The sequence below is a fragment of the Myxocyprinus asiaticus genome, chromosome 12 (genome assembly GCF_019703515.2).
Source record: "Myxocyprinus asiaticus isolate MX2 ecotype Aquarium Trade chromosome 12, UBuf_Myxa_2, whole genome shotgun sequence".
Lineage (NCBI taxonomy): Eukaryota > Metazoa > Chordata > Actinopteri > Cypriniformes > Catostomidae > Myxocyprinus > Myxocyprinus asiaticus.
In genome coordinates this window covers 36,158,133-36,180,302 of record NC_059355.1, presented here as the reverse complement: position 1 = coordinate 36,180,302, position 22,170 = coordinate 36,158,133, and the positions used below count along the sequence as shown (strand labels likewise).

The window sequence follows — 22,170 nt, the reverse complement described above, 5'->3', positions numbered from 1 at the left end:
AATGACAATGAGGCTGTGAGGGAGAGACTTGCCTCTTCAATGGCACGAACCGTATAAAGCTGTATAAAACATCTGATTTTCCACAACTCATGTTGTCTGGAGTTCTTTGTATACTGAATGTTCTTGGACAGATGATGAACTATTCCTTTAATCTGCAAAAGAACGGCAATAACAATAGCTCGAAACAGTTCAAAAAATTGACGTGCTAAAAAAGAGTGCCAGTGTAACTAATTCTGTTTGATTGGAGTAAAGAGTTTGATCGTGCTATACTGTTTTTGTGGTGACTCTTTTCAAGCCCAAAGTATGATTCTCATTCTGTTGTTGTGCTCAGTCTTTTGAGGTCCAAACTAGTTGGCGACCAATAGGTTTTTTAATGTTCTATACTGAAACTGATAGCTTTAGAGCAGAGCCAATGGGTTATACAATGATATATACATAATACTATTTAATTACAGGAAGTAAGATATACACAAAACTCCTGAAATTAAATGAACACTAGTTATTTTACACATTAGACTGTAAGTACATTTTAGAACCCTCACACGGGCAGAGTAACAATTCTTTTAATCGGCCAGTTGGACACAGTTAAAGTTAAAATTAAAATGACCAAATGTTGTCCAATTAATCACCAGTCCAATCATAAATGACAAAGGAGCACAGATAGTTTTGTTGTATTTATTTATTATCAGTATTCTCTGTCCTGAGGTGCTTTTATGAGATATTATAAAACGGATAGTTCCGACCCTGAATTCTGATTGGATGAGCTGCGTTCGAAGCTGTTGTAAAATGAATATAAATGCATACCTAGCATTGCACATTCTGTATTAACATGGCAAGTTGTAAAATTTGGTCTATTTCATATTGTTGTTGCCGCAGTTTTATGAAAGCAATTAGCCACTTGAGCCTGGGTATTACAGTGATTTTACCATGGCTAAGTAGGATTTAGGAGGTTTTTTCCTGCGGTAAAATCACTGTAACCCATGGCCTCTAGTGGCCTATTGCTTTATTAACTGTCTTTTTGATGGATCGAATAATGTGCCACAAAGCCTTGCAGTTGGAACTAATATGAGTTTGTTGTTTGTTTTTCTATGTTATTTACGTAGATGTCTCAGTCAGAAGCAGTCAGGATTTTTCTCCATACTTTTCTTGAGATTGTCAAATCACAAATGCTCAGCACACACACTCATACACAAATGCACATGTGATCTTTCTGTGCTTTATTCTTAGGGATCGTTGTGAAATCAGGAGAATAAGTTCCTTTGAGAACATGTTATGCTTCACATGACAGATACAACTCATTAATGTTGGCATCATTGTTGTGTTTGTTGCATTTGTTAAGACTGCAGTCTCTTGACCAGCTAAACATCCTGCAAATGAGATGTGTGTGCTAAAACAAATATTAGCTTGATGAAATTAACTCTTGTTTACAAACCCTCCATTTGATATAATCTTTTCAGGCAGAAGTACAGCCTGAAAGTTTAGTTTGCATAGTGTGCCAAGTGTTTAGTCTGAGGAAAATGATTAGTAAAGTGGGACCAAAAAAACAAACAAATTATATTTGTAAAGTATGGCTTCCTAACTTTGGATCTTCTCTGATTTGTGATGCACAAACATCCCAATTAACTTTAGCGATTTCAATCTGTGTAGTGAGATTGCTTAAATGAGTCTGTTCATCTGTTGTTCGCTGGGAAGGGGCAGACTGAATATGTCTATTAAATACATGTTGTTTATAACAGGCTTGATTACATCATGGATTGGAATATTAGTTAGATAATGCAGGTCATCTCAGAGGGTTGATAAGGGCAGTCATACAGTTATGACCTTACCCTCTAATGCACAGTCTTGCTTGCTCTCTCTCTCTCTCTCTCTCTCTCTCTCTCTCTCTCTCTCTCACTCACTTACACACACGTTTTAGGTGGAGCCTCCTGTGCTGCAGCGCATTTGGTATTATTCTGCTTGGTCATCTACTTCTTAATGGACATAATGAATGCATGTGTGTGTGTGTGCGGGGAGTGTAAGAGTAATAAAAAGAGAAAGAGAGAGAACTGCAAAAGAGGATGACCAATAACAGAGGCCATTAAATTCAATGGAATTTTGGCAATTAAACACACATACTTAAAACTCTGTTTATATGTATGTACTGTATTTGTTTTTTACGTAATTTTCAGGACAGGTGAATTAGAACTGAATTCTAACATCTGTTTCTTTTCTCATTGTTCTTATCCCTACATCTGTCTGGGTGCTTCCCTCTCCCCTCCTCCTCAAAGAGCTGGCTGTCCTGAAAGGCTTCTAAATAAAGAGGGCTCTGCTGCAGGATGACAATATGGCTGCGCCGTTGCTTGCACCTCCAGGCCCCGATAGCTTCAAGAGGTTCACCCCAGAGTCTTTGGCCAACATTGAGAAGCGTATTGCCGAGGAGAAGAAGAAAAAGCCTGTCAAGCCGAGATCTGACAGCAGTCACCGCGATGACGATGATGACAACAAATCGAAGCCCAACACTGACCTGGAAGCAGGGAAGAGCGTGCCCTTCATTTATGGGGACGTCCCTTCAAACATGTTGGCCGTCCCCCTGGAGGACTTGGACCCCTACTATTTGAACAAGAAAGTGAGTGCAGGTGGAATATGTTTGCCCTCGCTTTGGTAAATTAAGAGAGAAAATGTTCCAAATCCTTTGCTCTCCAGCATCTGAGAGAACTAGAGGAGAGCAAGAGAGAGAGAGAGAGAGAGAGTGTGTGTGTGTGAGTGTGGTGGAAAGGTTTGGAGAAATAAGAAATGAGAGGAAAATGGGTGGTGGTAATAAATAGAACAATGCGGCATACTACATATATTTGGAAGAATGAACAGATAGATGTAATAATAGCAAATAAGAATTTAAAAAAGTATATGGATAGATTTATTTATATTGCATATTTATAATTTGGTCAGTATTGTGAATCAAGTGAAGCCTTGAAAATCTAAATATTCTAAGAAATAAAGTATTTTCTACATTTTTTTTGCAGTTATTTCACTACTTTACAATTGGAATAGTCTACACATTCCTTATTTTAAAGTGTTGGAAAAAACTATATACAAAATATTTTTAAGCATTCCGGTTTTAACTGGACCTCCTTCGTGGATAAAAAGAGTATTAGTAGAGGCTTTCGAAAAGGTTTTCTTTTTTAAGCCTTTCTTGAAATGGCATTGGATGAGTGGTTATTTATTAACATACAATGAAGTGATCGGGTTGGAAAATTGAAATTTCCCAGTGTCAGAATGTACAATATTGTCCTGTATTTAAGGCAGTCATGCCTCTGATGTGTATAAATGTATAATATATTGGTAATACTTTACAATAAGGTTCTATTAATTAACAGTTAATACATTAGGTGTTATGAACTTACAAATTATTATTAACAGCAATTAATAATCTTGGTTCATGTTAATTTATCAAAATACTATTGTTCATCATTTGTTCATGTTAGTTCATATCACATCATCTTATGTTAACTTATACAACTTTAAGTATATATTAAAAAAATAGTATTTGTTGAAATTAATATCAGCCAAGATTAGTAAATGCTGTATTTGTTTTTTCAGTCTTAGTTCATGTTAACTTTTGTGTTAAAGGAATATTCTGGGTTCAATACTCAATTGACAGCATTTTTTTGATTACCACAAAAAAACAAAACAAAACAAAAAACAAAAGGAAAAGAGGTTACCCTGAAAATCGAGGTTACAGCAAGGCAATTACAATGAAAGTGAATGTAGCCAATTTTTGGAGGGTTTAAAGGCAGAAATGTAAAGCGGACAACTTTATAAAAGCACTTACATTAAATGTTCTGTTAAAACTCATGTATTATTTGAGCTGTAAAGTTGTTTAAATTGCTGTTTTTGTGATTCACTTTTTACGGTTAACAGCATTATGCCATCATGACAATGAAGTTGTAAAATTAGATATAGCTTTATACAAAAAAGTTAGTAAGCTATTTTATCACACTAAAATCATATTAAGGTGCAAATTGTTCTTGTAACTATACTTTTGAAACAGTGAGTATTTTAATGTGTACGGATTGGCCCCCATTCCCTTCCATTGTAAGTGCCTCACTAGATTTTTGCGATCTAGATTTTGCAAGTCTAAATTGATTTTTTTGGTTATGCCACAAATGCTGTCAATTGAGCTTAACTTGTATTAAGCCCGGAATATTCCTTTAAAGGGATAGTTCACCCAGAAATGAAAATTCTCATCATTTATTCACCATCATGCATTCCCAGATGTGTATGACTCCCTTTCTTCTGCAGAACACAAAGGTTTTTAGAAGAATATTTCAGCTATGTAGGTCCATATAATGCAAGTGAATGGGTGCCAACATTTTGAAGCTCCAAAATCCATGTAATGGCAAAATAAAAGTACTCCATATGACTCTGGTGGTTAAATCCATATATTCTGAAGTGATTTGATAGGTGTGTGTGAGAAACAGATCAAATATTTAAGTCCTTTTTTACTATAAATTATCCTCCCTGCTAAATCAATTTCCACTTTACTTTCACTTTCTCATTCTCCGTCTTCTGTTTTTGGTGATTCACATCCTTCTTGCATATTGCCCCCTAAGGTGCAGGGTGGAGAATTTATGACAAAAAAATGACTTACATTTTGTTCTGTTTCTCACCCACACCTCTCATATCATGTCTGAACATATGAATTTAACCACTGGAGTCATATGGATTACTTTTATGCTCCCTTTATGTGGATTTTGGAGTTTAACATTTTTGGCACCATTCACTTGCATTGTGAGGGCCTACAGAGCTGAAATATTCTTCTAAATATCTTCATTTGCATTCTGCAGAAGAAAGAAAGTCATACACATCTGGTATGACATGAGGGTGAGTAAATTATGAGATAATATTCATTTTTGGGTGAACTATCCCTTTTATACACATTCATTTAATATTCTCTAAGAGAATAATTATAAATGTGGAGTGAACCCCTAACAAATACTTTCCAAAATGTTTGTCAGGTCAGTGTTTTTTATAATGGCTCTTTAAGACCAGAATTAACTCTGTCATTCTCCTATTCCTTTCTCTTACTTTCTCCTTTTCAGTGTCTTAAATTATCTTCAGCCTCAATGTATTTTGTGCATGTGTGTGTGTGTGAGAAAAAGAGTGGTGCACTCACATCAGCACTTCTCTCACTAGAGTTGTGTCTTGCATAACTTATCACAGTGTGGCATGTGTCATACAGTGGAAGTTGGGGGGATTTTTATTGAGAGAAAAGTTGTAGAAATAGTATGTTTGTCTTGTGTCTCTTCTTTTCATCTTGCATGTGTCCCCTTTGTCCAATATTCCATCCTAATGACCATCACTGCCACTCTGCTCCATACAGCATCCTCCCGTACTCTGCTCTCTTTTGTTTCATCCCCTCTAACCATCTCCTCTCCTTATTGGCAGCAAGGTGTTCTTGTGTGAGGGGGCTATAGCTGCAGCAGCTCACGGTGGCACTCATGTGTTGTGTAGAAGGGTTAGGGTGAAGTGGAGAAGTGCAGAGTTTCAGATCTACTGGTCCCTCGAGTAGTGGGGTAAAAGAGCCATTCAGGATGTCATGGGTGAATAAACCTGCAGAAAGCCTCATGTGTTTGTATGTACATTTGAGAGATATGGGATGTGTCTGATCTGTGCCGTGTGGTTTTCTGATGGTAGTTATTGTATCAGCTGTGTGTAACTGTTTGACCTCTGGAGACAGCAATTGAAAAAAGCTGTTTTATGATAGACAGACATACAGACAGACCGACAGATAGATGGATAGATAGATAGATAGATCTGTATTGGTGAATATTGATTTTGAGTTGTGAATAAAGGTTGAGTAGTGTCAGTTAGCATTTGAAAGGGGATAGATGAAGAAAACTGTTGTTCATTTGAGGCTTACAGTAAGTGCATTTTATGACGTAGAGTAGATCGGATGTACTTCGAGTTAAGTGCAACAGTGATGCTATATCCAGTTTTACCACTATTGAACCCTCATCCCTCATCCTCCTCCCCCGCAGCAGCTCCCTCAGCTCTTGTCCACATCTTCATGTCTCTTTGGCTCTCTTCCCTGTAGATGATGAAATTTTCAGTAGCTTTGCAGCATATCACTTATGCTTTGTGAAGGAAAGACCAATAGACAGCATTGTGTGTTTGTGCAGGTGCTCATGTAAAGGTATGATTATACTGTATATGTGCTTCATGTTTTGTTCAAACAACATCAGTTTGCTCATATGCACATTTCCTTCTGCAAATGTGCAATTCTTCAGTCTTAATGTTCTTGAGATGAACCTAATTTTGATCACTGACATTTTTAGGTCATAGCTCGAGTCTTTCAGATGACAAAAGAACAAAGGGTCAAAGACAAAATTGGGACTGCTCTGTTGTTCTTGGATTGTTAGAGAGTTACTAAGGAATTAAAAGAATGGTTCACCCAAAAATGAGAATTCTCTTATCATTTACTCACCCTCATGCCATCCCAGATGTGTATGACTTTCTTTCTTCTGCAGAACACAAATTAAGATTTTAAGAAGATTATTTCAGAGTCACGTGACTCCATGCGATGTTCGGATGTGTGACCGGCAAGCTCTGCGCACTTTGCTAGTTTTGATACTTTTTGTGTCATAAACCGGTGAGATTTGATGCACCCTGATCCATAACTAGGATCTAGGAAGACAATATGTCAAAGAATTCAAAATCCACGGGCTCTGGAGACATTAAAAGACACTTATGGAGGCCTCGAGCCAAGGAGTCGAATTGGCCGGAGAGGTGAAAGAGATTTGGCGAGAATTGCTGAACATATCGGCAATGCTGACGAAGGTCGTTGCTGACTTGGAGGATCTTGCTGCAACACGTCGATCGATCACGGCCATGGAAATGAAATTCACTGAGTTGGTTACAAGAGTGGAGGATATCGAGAAACGGACCGATTATCGGGAGTCATCGGAGAGGGAATTAGCTGCTAATCCGCTAGCAACCAGGGCAGATTTGGAGCGTGTCTGGGAGAAGCTGGAGGATATGGAGAATCGTAACTGGCGTAATAATGTCCAAATTTTTGGAATTCCTGAGGAAGCAGAGGGTCAGAATATGGTGGAATTCCTGGATGGGCTCTTTCCGAATCTGCGTGACATAACAGGCCATAAGCTGGAAATCGAGTGAGCTCACAGGGTTCCGGCTCGGCGATCCACTGAGGGAGACAAGCCCAATCAATTCTGGCCAAATTTCTGAGATCATCCGATAAAGATCTCATGTTATGCGAGGCGAGCAGTAAAGGAAGGCTTTCTTGGAAGAACCACAGCATTTTCTTGTTCCCAGACTTTGTGAATTCGACAAAAGAGAAACGTGATCGATTCAAGGAATGCAAGAAACTCTTACATCAACAGAAGGTCGCTTTTGCACTGATGTTCCTGGCCAAATTGAGAATAGATGGCCTTAAAGTATTTACATGTCCCCAGCAAGCAATGTCCTTCATAAAGTCAATGGAGTAAGTTATTTTGTGGTTCTCATGTTGCTGCCAAGTTAGCCTGACTCACTGAACCTTCACTTGACCGTCCGAGGAAGCTGAGCGCCTTTTTTGTTTCTTTTTGTGCTGGTTCCGTCTAGCGGCTGGAGTTTGTTTTGTGTAGCAGCACTCCTTCGGGACAGTGTTGTGGATGAATTTGCACATTCTTTGTGCTATTGGTTGGAGTTTGTTTTGTGGAGTATTTCTTGCAGGATGTTTTATAGATTATCTTCTGTTGTGTAATTCTGTCTCACAAAATTTGTATAGAAACACTGGACTTGAGCAATCCGATGGCAAAGTTGGCTCATGTAGGCGTACATGGACTGTTTGAGTTTAGAGGGATGGACGCCAGTTGGTGCTGTCGTGCGCGGGGTTTATGCGCATGTTTTTCTTTTTTCTGTTTGTTTGGTTCGGGGGGAGGTTCGGGGTTTGATTGTTGCACTAATGTGGAATGTGGTCTCTATAATTTTATTTTTGACACAATCTATTTTTTCTAATTTGTCAAAATGTCAAATGTTAGTATTAGTGGATTGTCTCTCTCCACATGGAATGTGAATGGGTTGGGGCACCCCATAAAAAGAAGGAAAGTTATTTCTCTTCTTAAACATAAGAAATATGATATAGTGTTTCTTCAAGAAACACATTTTTCCCTGCAGGGAGCTGAAAAATTTGGGAAGGTAAGGGTTACCTTTAACAAATTAAAGATAAATTAGGAAGAGTTATTATTGTTTTAGCTGAAATTCAAGGGCAAAGTCTGATTTTGGCTAATAATTACGCATCTAACACTAATGATCAGGGCTTTTTTATAGATCTTGAAGGGATGTTGCAAGCCGCTGGCACCCCTCATGATATTATATTGGGAGGAGACTTTAATCTTTTGATGGACTCAGTCCTTGATCATAGTGAAGCAAAAGTGTGTAAGCCCCCTAGAGCAACATTGACACTTCACAGGATTTGTAAAAATCTTGGTCTTACAGATATTTGGAGACTTTTGAACCCATCTGGTTGGGACTATACATTTTTTTCATCAGTCCATAAGATTTATTCTAGAATAGATTTTTTTATATATATCTAAGTCCCTCATTTCATCTGTTGTTGATTGCTCAGTTGGAATCACCTTAGTCTCAGATCACACCCTGGTGAGTTTAGAGGTGTTGCCACATATGGAGAAAAATAAATCATATAGTTGCCGCTTTAATATATCCCTTTTGCAAAATCCTGAATTCCAACAAATGTTAAAGGCTGAAATCAATGTTTATATGGAGACCAACTGGTTCTCAGTATCCTCTGTGGGCGTGACATGGGAGGCACTTAAGGTGGTTCTTCGGGGTCGGATCATACAGTATGCCTCCTTCATCAAAAAATAAAAGCACGAGAACTCGTGGAGTTGTAAGGGAATATTAAAAGTGCCGAGGCAGAGCTGAAGTGCCGAATGTCGTCTGATGGCCTCAGAGAACTGACCCGATTGAAATACAGATATAATACTATTTTGTCGCAGAAGGTGGAGTTTTGGCTATTCAGGGCAAGACAGTCATACTTTTGAGTCGGGGGAACATGTAGGAAAACTTCTGGCTAGGTATATAAAACAGAGAGAGTCTTTTTCTACCATTCCCTCAGTGAAATCTGCTGGTGGTGAAATATTTACCTCGGCCATTGATATTAATAATGCTTTTAAAGAATTCTATCTTGATCTCTATAGTTTCATGTCTTCATCCACTGATGAGGATATTAGAAACTTTGTGGAACCATTAGAACTTCCTAAACTGTCGGCTGAGCAAAAAAATTATCTTGATTCTGAGATAAGCTTGGAGGAGCTTGGCGAGGTAATTAAGTCCTTGCCTATAGGCAAGGCTCCGGGGCCAGATGGCTTTGCCGCTGAATTTTTTAGATCTTATGCTACGGAACTGGCTCCAGTTTTGCTAGAAGTTTTTATGGAATCATTAAAGAATGGAAAGCTTCCCCCAACCATGACACAAGCCCGGATCAGTCTGATTCTTAAAAAGGACAAAGATCCAAGTGTGTGTAAGAGTTACCATCCAATCTCCCTGATCCAGCTAGACGTTAAAATAATGTCAAAAATTCTGGCTAATCGATTAAGTTATGACATCTCTTATACATATAGATCAGGTGGTGTTTATCCGGGGCCGCAGCTCTTCTGATAACATTAGGCGTCTCATCAATATCATGTGGTCAGTGGCGAATGATCAGACTCCGGTCACTGCCATCTCACTTGATGCCAAAAAGGCATTTGATATGGTAGAATGGGATTATCTTTTTAAGATTTTGGAAATATATGGGTTCGGGAATACTTTTATTGGATGGATTAAGTTACTTTATAGACACCTGGTAGTGGCGGTACAAACAAATGGATTAATTTCAGATTATTTTACTCTGGATAGGGGCACCCGGCATGGTTGCCCTCTTTCCCCATTATTGTTCTGTCTTGCCCTGGAACCATTAGCAGCCTCGATAATAAAGGAAGATGATTTGTGGCGGGAGGTATGGCACATAAGCTTTTGCTTTACGCAGATTATATTTTGTTATTCATCTCCGACCCCATTAGATCTTTGCCTTGCCTCCACACAATTATTAATACCTTTTCTAAGTTCTCAGGATACAGAGTCAATTGGTCTAAGTCCGAAGCTTTGGCCCTGACAGCGTACTGCCCAGTAACGGCTTTTCAGCCAGGCGCCTTCCAGTGGCCCAAACAGGGCATTAAGTATTTGGGCATTTTATTCCCAGCAAATTTGTCTGATTTAATTTGGACCCTTTAATAAAAACGTTTTCAAGCGATATGGGCAGGTGGGCTTCATTACATTTATCTATGATTGGGAAGGTTAATGTTATTAAAATGAAATGTATTCCAAAATTTAACTACCTGCTACAATCTCTCCCTGTAGATGTCCCCGCAATTTGATAGCATAGCGAAGTCCTTCATTTGGAATGGTAAACGTCCCAGATTACATTTCAATAAGTTACATAGGCCGATTGACAAAGGTAGGCTAGGCCTACCCAAGATTTTGTTCAATGGTCGCTTCCACCTGAGAGAGCCCCTCCCTGGTTTTGTATTGAACAGGAAGTTTTTGCCCCTATTTCACCATTTCAAAGCCTTTCTATCAAACTATTCGGAGAAGTTAAGTTATACCCCGTTATCTCACATTTGCACTCGGTATGGACAAAAGTGTCTAGAGTGTTTAATTCAGATATTTATTTAAATCCAAAATTATGTATAAATAAATCCCCTTTCTGCTGGTCAGAGTGGATTGTGAGGGGGGTTACTACACTCGGTGACCTATATGAGAGTGGAGTGTTAAGATCTTTTGAAAATTTGGTTCAACATTTTGGAATTCCCAGATCTCAGTTTTATTGGTATTTACAGCTGCGCCACCTGCTTTGTACTATTTTTGGGAGTAGCATACACCCCCCTAAAGCAGCAGTTAATCTGGGAATGATGATTACTGCTTTTGGAAATGGTCATGAGGCATCAGTGTATTGCTCCCTGCTAATTCAGTGTCTGGGGGGACAGAGCTTTAACTTCTATCAAGAGATTATGGGAGAAAGATTTAAACTTGGTATTGGAGGAGGGAGTGTGGGCTAGGATTCTAAAAATCATCATGCCTACATCTAGAGATGCAAGGGTGCGTCTGATGCAATTTAAGATTTTACATTGAGTCTTTTGGACCCCCTCTGGGTTATAAAGTCTTGGTCTTAAAAACACACCCACCTGCTGGCGATGCCAGTCAGAAGGCGGCGACATAACCCATGTTTTTTGGGATGTGTTAAGATCCAAGAATTTTGGTTGAGGGTTCAGAGATTTATGTGCGACATATTGGACACTCCGTTTTCATTTTGCCCCAGACTCTGTATCTTTGGTGATGGGGCGGTCATTAATATTGGGATAGTCATTTAAAAAGTTGGGTCCTAGCCGGAGTTATGATCGGCAGACAAATTATCCTCAGGGGGTGGAAGTCAGCTGGAGGGGGAGGGGTTTAATGTGTATAATTGATTCCGTATTTTATGTTGTGTTTGTTTGTCTTATGAATGGAATCAATAAAAATTTTTAATAACAAGAAGATTATTTCAGCTCTGTAGGGCCATATAATGCAAGTGAATGTTGGCCAGAACTCTGAAGGTCCAAATATTACATAAAGGCATCATAAAAGTAATCCATTTGACTCAAGTGGTTTAATCAATGACCATGTTTACATGCACTTAAAAAAACAGTTTATTCCAGGGTTTTTGCAGAAAGCAGCACTCTGCAACATCATGTAAACAAGAACTCGAATTTCCTAATGCCATTTAAGGGATTAAGAGAAAGCAGTTTAACACACCTAGGTTTCTCTTGGAGAATGCGGCTTAATGTGGTCATGATAATGCATAAACAGCATTCTGATGGGTGTTTGGAGAGTGTGCGTGCGTGGAACAGACCGGGATAACAAACGTCATAGGATGGAGCCCAACAACATGTCAACACAGTTCACATTTCTCGAAAGTACAGTGGGAAAATCACATAAATTATACCCATTTATACACATCAATGTAAAATATTGACTCTCCCTTATGTTTATGTATATGCGCTTGTACATTGGGGGAATCCCGGAGTTTTATATAAGAAGGAAATTCCACTATTGCAGTGCAATTCCGCTACAGGTCGCAATAGAAAGTGAATGAAACAACCACAGCAACAACTCTGGAATCTGGAAATAAAGCGAAGAAACAGAACAAAATAACGACGTCTTCCTTGGTTCCCATACACAAGCATCATGGGAAAATTAAGTTTCTGTGGAGAAAGCTGCTTTCTGACCGAGCTGCATGTATACGGGAGTAAAGAGAAAGCCGCGAACACAGCTCATGTATCGCATACACCAATTTCGAGCCTTATGAAGCTTTCTCGCAATAAACGGCTTTCTGGTGTCCATGTAAACATAGTCATTGTCTTCTGAAGCAATCCAATCGGTTTTGGGTGAGAACAAACCAAAATATAACTCATTTTTTACTGTACACCTTGCCATTGCAGTCTCTAGGCATGATTACGATTTCAAGCTCGATTACACATCCTAGTGCTTGGCATGTGCGCAGAGCGCTAGATGGTGCTATAGGAAGTGCAGTCGAGCTTGAAATCACTATCGCCAAGGAGACTGATGTCAAGATTTATAGTAAGAAAGGAATGACAATTTGGTCTGTTCTCATCCAAAATTGATTGGATAGCTTCAGAAGACATTGATTAATCCACTGGTGTCGTATGGATTACTTTTATGATGCCTTTATGTAATAATTGAACCTTCAGAGCTGGCCACCATTCACTTGCATTGTATGGACCTTCAGAGCAGAAATATTCTACTAAAAATCTTCATCTTGGATGGCATGAGGGTGAGTAAATGATAAGAGAATTTTACTATCCCATTAATTTTACTAATGGGTGAACTATCCCATTAAGATTGAAATCATGTGCTTGTCACAGGCTGTAGAGTGCATCAGTCTGGTTCCAGAAGTAAAATTCCATTCATTTATATCCATAGGGTGACGATTTTCACAGAGAGCATGTCAGGAGAGGCGTGGAGAATGATGATAAATTCACCAAGGAAAGTCAAAAGATGAATAAATACAATAAAATGTATTGTGAAGATAAATTAAATATAACAATACTATTACTACTAATAATAACAAAATATTTTCCAGCTTAATAGACAGTAGCTCTGCCTCTGTTCAGTCGTAATATTCTAGCTCTTTAGAGACATGGTTTAGTAAGGGAGAAAGAATACCAAAGTAGGAAGAATCAACTCGCCATTTCACCGGTAATTTTTTTAGGAACTGCAGAAATACATGCTTAATATTGTATTGTAAAAATTATATTCTGATGCTCGCTACAGGTGTTTGAGCACATCAAATGACATTTAAACCATCAACTAAAATCATCTGTTCACGACTCACATTGCGACTTTCACCTCAGTGGAAAATAAAGGATTTTCTAGAACTCCATGTGTTGGTACATACATACCTGTATAAAATCCAAAAACATGGAACAAAATTACGACGTGTCCATTATTACGAGTTCACAGTGATATCGGTTTAACTCATGTTCATGCTTTTGTGACAGGTGCAGATTCACATAGAGACATTCGGAGCTGACCGCAGCCAGTCTGCGTGGCCTGACTGCTCGCCACCCAGATTTTCTTGACCCGGGACACGACCATCGTCTATGCGCATTGTAGGTGCATGCCTTGGCCATTGACTCTACTAAAAGAGTATCACAAAGCAGTTGTAGTATGCATGCGTCGAACGCGTACGTCTGCACTCAGGGTCAATGGAGTGTACTCAGGAAAGCAATGCAGTCAACCGGGCACGATCCAGTCTGGAATGCGGTCAACCGAAGTACACTTGGTCCTTATGACTTTGAAAACCCCTGCCATAGGATAATACATTTTTAACGATAACATATAAAGACAGACCATGAGCTCTAAAGTTGTTAAATCGATGGCATAGGCTACTGTTGAAATCACAGTCCACACTATTTCAAATTTATAAAAAAAATAAATTAATTAAAAAAAATGTGTTTAATAGGGGAATTCTTAGTGAAAAAAACTGTACCTGCAAATCCAGAAAAGAAAGATCCGCCAATCAGAGAGTCACGGGAAACAAGCTTTGCAGTGATTTCACTTTCATAATGCACTGTGTGTGAGGGTGCTTACACACTAGGGAAAGCTCAGACGGAGCGTTTGACGCTGAAGGGAGTGCTAAAGGTCTGTTTGGAAAGCGTGTACCACACAGGGAAGAAGCGGTCACGGATAGAGATGGCTATTTAAAAGATACCTTTTTGATGTTGTACCAGTAAACATTGTAACACTTCTCCAGGCTCCCTCTCCACAATTACTATCTTTCTAGACTGACAGAGAAAGATAATAGAGGACAGTGAATGAATACACCGTATGAGTTTGTCTGCCATGTTTTTTTCGATTTCACAGCACAACTTGTCCCGCCTCTCCGAGATTCCCATTGGTCAAAGGATGCCTACACAGAGTGCGTTTGCAGCAAAATTTGCAATGTTTTCTACTTTTTGTTGCATGATGGAGCTTCACTATTGGAAACCTTGCGTTTTCCCTCTCCATCCTACTGATGCACCATCCCCTTTGAAATAAATGCATTCACAGCATTCTTTGACGCAACGTTAACTCTAGTGTTTAAGTGCCCTGAGGCAATGGAGTCGGTCTCCCAACTCTCTAATTACTTAAATATTTGTAAATATCTGAATATTTTGCAATAAATGTAATATACATATATATATATATATATATATATATATATATATATATATATATATATATATATATATATATATATATATATTACATTTATTGCAAAATATTCAGATATTTATTTATTTATTTATTTTTATTTTATTTATTTTTTTGCTTTAAAACTAACATCCTCAAATCAATGGTTTCAGAAATTTCCATAATTTTCAATTTGATTTTGTCATTCGCAATGCTTTATAAGCAGTGCTTGAAGTGGAAGAAAAAAGGGCAGGTACTCTCCTTGTTAGTATTAAACTTCATTTTTTTGTAAATAATTTATACTCCGAGACTGCTTTTGTTCACAACATACGTTCATTTAAAATAAATACATTTGTTGGTTTATACTATATGGCAGCGCCAGATTTTCTAGATGAAAACTCAATGGGGGCCACATTTTTCCATATTTATCTTTCCTAACACTTTAATTGTAACTCATATGTTAACATGGAAAAACAAAACACTGTTAATAATATGTGTTTATTTACATTAAAGTAGTCAGGTGTATTTAATTTACATTTTAAAAGTCTGGCCATAAATTCCTTCTTAAGATCTAGCTGAAGAACAAACATGAACTCACACCCTAAAAATAAAAAATAGGTTTTGATTAACTTTGTTTTGAAAATAAAAACATACAATGTATGGTTATTGTTTAAGAAAACTGAGGAAGAACATTTAGATATGCTAAAGTCTGTATCTTTGATAACCCACATAAGAAAACAATGATCATCTAATGTAGAACTGTCTTTTTACATCAAATAATTGTAGAACTGAAAAAAGAGCAATGTCTGTTCTTCCTTTTTTTCTATCATCTTCCCATTCAATGAGGAGAAATAAGCCTTTCCTTCTCCTATACTTGATGTGCTGGAGCCAGATTGTTCAGAAAATCATTGGTAAATGGAGAACAAACTGATTTGATGGTGTTTGGGATAGAAATGTATGACACACATCTGCAGATAGAACCAAACACAATCAGGATATGTGCATGTACTGTATGCAGGTTCAGTGAAGTTTAACGTTATCACTTATTACGAGCACTACAGACGCTGAAAATACGAGACACAAACTATTTATCTTTTGTTGAAAAAGGTTGTGCATATAAGCCGACATCACTTCTGTAACAGCTGTGATGTATTTTATAAAGTCCAGTTTTGACTGCACCAGCAGCTAAGCAATTAGCATAAATACATTTGATTGCGATAATATGTGCTCATCTAAAAGTAGCTGGTTCATGGTTTGGAGAGCAGTGTCACTGAACTATGCCCATACGAGTTTAAACATGCTCTGGTCCAGAACTGGACCACGGATCACTTCTGACGACCACCGATGCTGTTGCACATGCAAAAATGAACAGGAAAGACACTTCCGGAATCAAGATGGCTGGAAAAGTGGGTGGGTACTGTTGCACTCTATTCCCAGGGGATTTGATAAAACACTTAATTGTACTCTCAGAAATTTTCCCTCATCATAAACAACATAAAAGAAACATTTTACCCCTAAATAAATGAATAGTACTTTTGAAAATATTTTCAAATGAAATAGGGCCCCATTTTAAGAGCGCTAGCGGTAAGTGCAGCGCTATGCTTTAAGTCATACAAGCAAAGTCAATGGGCATGGCAATAAAGTTTAGGTATTTTCATACAAGCATGCGCTAAGTCTAGGCACAAGTGAGTTTGCTGAAATTGCACACGCAACGGGCTAATTGGCTGGGTTAAGTGCAATTTAATTTTGAGGTCCTTTTCTGGTTTTTGCACCATCAACGTCCTATTATATTTTCCATTCCCTGTCAAGCACCAGTGATATAAAGAAAGACAGCACATTCATAAGAAATTTGTAGTGTACATGGACTGTATGCAATGAATTAGAAGAATAGAGATATGGACTTCAATCTTTTATGCATTAACAGTGACACACTCCTATTTTATGCATGGAAAATGTTGTTCTCATCAGGATTTGGATGTAGGCTCTGTTAAATTATAGAGAAGGTAAGTATATTATTATTATTTTTTTATGAGATATGATATATTGACAAAGAATTCGTAGTTTAAGTCAAATTGAATACAATACCTTAACAAAAGATCATTTAAATAATTAAAAAATCCTTTTAAATAATTGCAGATGCTGAATTCAGCCAAATCTGTTCTTCTTTTCCACAGCTGGTTCTTTTTAAAGGAAACCCACTGTAATTCCAAATGTCCTCCCTGCTCATGAAACACATGCATACATAAAGTTTTCTTCAAAATTCAGATTAAAGACAACTGCCAGAACAAACTCTACTGCCTCTAAAAATACATGCACACGTGTATTTGTATTGTTACGGGGACAAAACACAAAAAATCATGCTCACGTCATTATTGCATTGAAAAAAGTGGTAACCTAAGTTGCTATCTCAAAGATCCACTTCCACCCGATTAACCTAATTAAGGTTAAAGAACTAAATTAACCTGACAAAACTAGGTTACACCAATGAAAGTAATTTTTATGAGTACCACACCCCCAAAAAACATGGGTTTTGTCTCCATCTTCTGATTGGTATCGCCAGCAGGTAGGTGTGTCTTTAAGACCAATCTAGAGGGGTCCAACAGAATCTATGTAAAATGTTAAATTGCATATGGTGGACCCTTGCATCTCTAGATGCAGACTTGACGTTTTTTTGAATCCTTGCCCACACTCCTTCCTCCAATACAATGTTTAAATCTTTCTCCCATAATCTCTTGATAGAAGTTAAAGCTCCGTCCCCAATACTCTGAATTAGCAGGGAGTAATACACTGATGCCTCATGACTTTTTTCAAAAGCAGTAATCACCTCTCCCAGAGTATCTGCTGCTTTAGGGGGGTGTGTGATACTCCCAAAAACAATACATAGCAGGTGGCACAGCTGAAAATAACTATAGAAATGAGATCTGGGAATCCCAAAATGTTGAACCAAATTTTCAAAAGATCTCAACACTCCACTCTCATATAGGTCACAGAGTGTAGTAACCCCACTCACAATCCACTCTGACCAGCAGAAAGGGGACCTATTTATTCATAATTTAGGGTTCAGCCATATGCTTGAGGCAACATTTAAATAAATGTCCGAATTAAACAATCTGGACACTTTTGTCCAGACCGAGTGCAAATGTGAGATAACGGGGTGTAACTTAACTTCTCCAATTAGTTTGATAGAAAGGCTTTGCAATGGCGAAATAGGGGCAAGAACTTCCTGTTCAATACAAAACCAGTGATGGGCTCTCTCAGGTTGAAATGACCAATGAGCCAAATGTGAACTGAACGCATAATAATAAAACAAAATCTTGGGTAGGCCTAGCCCACCTTTGTCAATCAGCCTATGCAGCTTACTGTAATGTAATCTGTGACGTTTACCATTCCAAATGAAGGACTTCGCAATGCTATCAAATTGCTTAAAATAAGAGAGGGGGACATCTACAGGGAGAGATTGTAACAGGTAGTTGAATTTTGGAATACAATTTATTTTAACAACATTAACCTTCCCAATCATAGATAAATGTAATGAAGCCCACCTGCCCACATTGCTCGAAAACCTTTTTATTAAGGGGTCAAAATTAACTCTAACTAAATCAGACAAATTTGATGGGAATAAAATGCCCAAATACTTAATGCCCTGTTTGGGCCACTGGAAGGTGCCCGGCTGGAAAGCCGTTACTGGGCAGTATGCTGTCAGAGCCAAAGCTTTGGATTTAGACCAATTGACTCTGTATCCTGAGAATTTAGAAAAGGAATTAATAATTCTGTGGAGGCAAGGCATAGATTTAGTAAGGTCAGAGCCGAATAATAAAATATCATCTGCGTAAAGAAAAATCTTATACGCCACACCTCCCGCCACCACCCCTGGAAAATCACCTTCCCTTCTTATCGCGGCTGCTAATGGTTCCAGGGCAAGACAGAACAATAATGGGGAGAGAGGGCAACCCTGCCGGGTGCCCCTATCCAGAGTAAAATAATCTGAAATTAATCCATTTGTTTGTACCGCCGCTACCAGGTGTCTATAAAGTAACTTAATTATTCATCCAATAAAAGTATTCCAGAACCCGTAAATTCCAAAATCTTAAAAAGATAATCCCATTCTACCATATCAAACGTCTTTTCAGCGTCAAGTGAGATGGCTGCGACCGGAGTCTGATCATTCACCACTGACCACATAATATTGATGAGACACCTAATGTCATCAGAAGAGCTGCGGCCCGAATAAACACCACCTAATCTATATGTATAAGAGATGTCATAAAACTATTTAATCGGTTAGCCAAAATTTTTGACAATATTTTAATGTCTAGCTGGATCAGGGAAATTGGACAATAACGTCTCGGTTACTGTCGTAACCTCCATTCCCTGATGGAGGGAACGAGATATTGTGTCGATGTAGTGACACTAGGGGTCGCTCTTGAGAACCCCGAACACCTCAGATCTTTGAGAAAAGGCCAGTGAGAATTGGCGAGTGGAATTTGCATGCCACTCCCCCGGACATATGGGTATAAAAGGAGCTGACTTGCAACCACTCATTCAGGTTTTGTGCTGAGGAGCCTAGACAGGGTCCTGGCCATTTCAGCGGGTAGTACAGCGTTGTGGCAGGGTGGACACAACGTCTCGTTCCCTCCATCAGGGAACGGAGGTTACGACAGTAACCGAGACATTCCCCTTCTGTCACTCACTCGACGTTGTGTCGATGTAGTGACACTAGGGGTCCCTATACGAAACAGCACAACTAGCTGAACCGTGTTACGTGGACTGCCGGTGCCGGTGCAAGCAAGCTGCTGCGTGCGTAGTAGCAGGTGCACCGGTCTGCACGTAGCCTCCCCCAATGCCCCAAAAAACTTTGTATAGTTCCCCACATCCCTGGAGGGGGGGGGTGGCAGAGACTTATCTAGTATGGAAGCAGGCCGCGCCAGCCACAGCCTTTTCTCTACGTTTTCTCTCCACAGAGTATTCAGTTATTCGGCTGGGGCCATTTTAACGCTCAACAGCTGGGGAAGGTGTTCTTTTCCTATCCTATTCTTTCAGGGGGAAAAGACCCCCCGGAGACCACATCCTGCCCGGAGGGGAGGTAACATGTGGCAAGTACGTCATGTGGGCTCAGAGCTGCACATGGAAGAGGCACGGTGGTAGGTCCTGTCTGAAAGGAGAGGAGCTCTACAAACATGGCGACCAGGACAGAGAGGGCTCTGTCGAAGGGAGATGCAGGTCTGCCAACAGGGAGACCGTACTGCGGAAAATACATCACAGGGGATTACCGGAGTAACCCGCATCTGTGGAGCACCTACCTCAGTAAGGGCATATTAGCACACGTACTGGTTCCGGCAGTGAATTCCTCCACTGAATTCGCAAGCCACAGGGCTAGGGAGGAAGGACATCCAGGGTTCACGGGTTCGTGAACTGGCATGGGAATAGAAGTGCACATCTTTGCCTCTTTGGAGGGGAAAGGCGCTATACACAAGCGATACACCCGACCAGCTGTCCGTATTCCGGAACTTACCTGTTCGTACCTGACTGAACACGGGGCGAACCTGGAGATTGTAAAATCTCAAAGGTTTTGGGTGTCGCCGCTGCCCTGCAGATGTCTGCTAGAAAGGTGCCATGGGCCAGTTCCCACGAGGATGCCAGTGTGCTCGTATTCTGGCACGGCCTGGGCCTGGTATGCCATAGCGATGGCATCCATGATCCAGTGGGAAAGCCTCTGTTTGGAGACAGCGTTCCCTTTCCGCTGTCCACCAAAGCAGACAAAGAGCTGCTCAGAGCATCTAAAGCTCTGCATGCGATCCAAGTAGATGCGCAAAGTACGCACCGGACACAGCAATGACAGGGCTGGGTCTGCCTCCTCCTGGGGCAGCGCTTGCAGGTTCACCACCTGATCCCTGAAGGGGGTTGTGGGAACCTTGGGCACATAGCCCGGCCGGGGTCTCAGGATTATGTGAGAGTCACCCGGACCGAACTCCAGGCAGGTATTGCTGACAGAGAACGCTTGCAGGTCCCCGACCCTCTTGATGGAGGTGAGTGCAATCAGGAGGGCCGTCTTTGAGGAGAGGGCTTTCAACTCAACTGACTCTAGCGGCTCAAAGGGGGCTCTGCGAAGGCCCAGGAGGACCACGGAGAGATCCCATGAGGGGAACAGGTGTGGCCTAGAAGGATTCAGCCTCCGGGCACCTAGAAGGAATTTGATGATCAGGTCGTGCTTACCATCCACTGTATCGTGGTGTACCGCTATGGCAGCCACATACACCTTCAAGGTGGAGGGGGACAACCGTTCCTCCAGCCTATCCTGCAGGTAGGAAAGCACTGACACGACTGCGTATCTTTGAGGGTCTTCAGCTAGAGAAGAACACCAATTCGCGAACCGACGCCACTTCAGGGTATAAAGCTGCCTCATGGAGGGAGCTCTGGACTGAGTGATCGTGTCTACCACTGCTGGTGGTAGGCCACATAGGTCTTCCACATCCCATCCAAGGGCCAGACGTGGAGGTTCCAGAGGTCTGGGCACGGGTGCCAGATGGTGCCCCGTCCCTGAGAAAGAAGGTCCTTCCTCAGGGGAATTCTCCAGGGAGGGGCTATCGCGAGGAGCGTGAGGTCTGAGAACCAAGTCTGGGTGGGCCAATACAGGGCCACGAGGGTGACCTGCTCCTCGTCCTCCCTGACCTTGCACAGGGTCTGTGCAAGTAGGCTCACTGGGGGGAACGCATACTTGCGCAGCCCCCGGGGCCAGCTGTGTGCCAGCACGTCTGGGCCGAGGGGGGGCCCCCATCGGAGAATACCAGAGCGGGCAGTGGGAGGTTTCTCGGGAGGCAAATAGGTCTACTTGTGCTTTGCTGAACCGACTCCAAATCAGCTGGACCACCTGGGGATGGAGTCTCCACTCTCCCCTGAGCGTCACCTGCCACGATAGTGGGTCTGCTGTGGCGTTGAGGTTGCCCGGGGTGTGAGTTTCGCCTCAGTCGCCACTGACTCCATAGGAGGAGACGGCGGGTGAGCTGCGACATGCGACGTGAGCGTAAGCCACCTTGGCGATTTATATACGCTACTGTCGCTGTGTTGTCCATCCGGACCAACACATGCTTGCCCCGGATCAACGGCAAAAGCCTCCGCAGGGTGAGCAATACTGCCAGCAACTCGAGGCAGTTGATGTGCCAACACAGTCGCGGTCCTGTCCGGGAGCCAGCGGCTGCGTGCCCGCTGCACATGGTGCCCCAGCCTCGCTTGGAGGCGTCTGTCGTAATGACGACGCGCCTGGACACTTGCTTTAGGGGAACTCCTGCCCGTAGAAATGCAAGGTCTGTCCAAGGGCTGAACAAGTGCCAGCAGATCGGCGTGATGGCCACGCGATGTGTGCCGTGGCGCCATGCCCATCTCGGGACTGGAGTCTGAAGCCAG

The 22,170-nt window shown here is 40.8% G+C and overlaps 1 protein-coding gene across 1 annotated transcript in view; it reads left to right on the top strand.

The window, feature by feature from the left end:
* The window catches only part of scn8ab (sodium channel, voltage gated, type VIII, alpha subunit b), a 99,933-nt gene that overhangs the window by 1,554 nt on the left and 76,209 nt on the right, over positions 1-22,170 (top strand). The window contains exon 2 of the mRNA XM_051711323.1: positions 2,268-2,605. Coding sequence (XP_051567283.1) covers positions 2,324-2,605 — 282 coding nt within the window. The 5' untranslated portion in view covers positions 2,268-2,323. The remainder of the gene's footprint in view (positions 1-2,267; positions 2,606-22,170) is intronic.